General features: G+C 62.9%; 1 protein-coding gene across 1 annotated transcript in view; it reads right to left on the bottom strand.

Annotated features, from left to right (window-relative positions):
* Positions 1–9: 9 nt before the first annotated feature.
* LOC104505739 (zinc finger protein 391-like) overlaps positions 10–318 on the bottom strand; it is a gene marked incomplete at both ends in the record, with an annotated part of 583 nt that continues 274 nt past the window's right edge. Inside the window, one exon of the mRNA XM_010146431.1 lies at positions 10–312. Within this exon, the coding sequence (XP_010144733.1) occupies positions 10–312 (303 nt within the window). The remainder of the gene's footprint in view (positions 313–318) is intronic.

Genomic DNA, 318 nt, shown 5'->3' with positions numbered 1-318 from the left:
CTGGTGAACCAGGAGGTTGGAGCGATGGTTGAAGCCTCGGCCGCAGTCGGGGCAGCGGTATTCCTTCTCACTGCTGCGCGCCCGGTGTTTGGCGAGGCTGGCACAGTTGGAAAAGCTCTTCCCGCAGGTTGGGTAGGGATGCTTGTGCTTGACGGCGTGTTTCCGCTGATGCCGCGCCAGTTGGGAGCTGTCGCTGAAGCGCCAACCGCACTGGGAGCAGTCGTAGGGTCGCTCTCCGGTGTGGATCCGCCAGTGCCGTACCAGCCCCGAGCTGTTGGTGAAGCTCTTCTGGCACTCGGGGCACTTGTAGGGCTTTTC

The sequence above is a fragment of the Eurypyga helias genome, unplaced genomic scaffold (genome assembly GCF_000690775.1).
Source record: "Eurypyga helias isolate BGI_N326 unplaced genomic scaffold, ASM69077v1 scaffold27142, whole genome shotgun sequence".
NCBI lineage: Eukaryota > Metazoa > Chordata > Aves > Eurypygiformes > Eurypygidae > Eurypyga > Eurypyga helias.
Note: the sequence above shows the minus strand (reverse complement) of the source record. Positions and strands in the feature narration are given on the sequence as shown.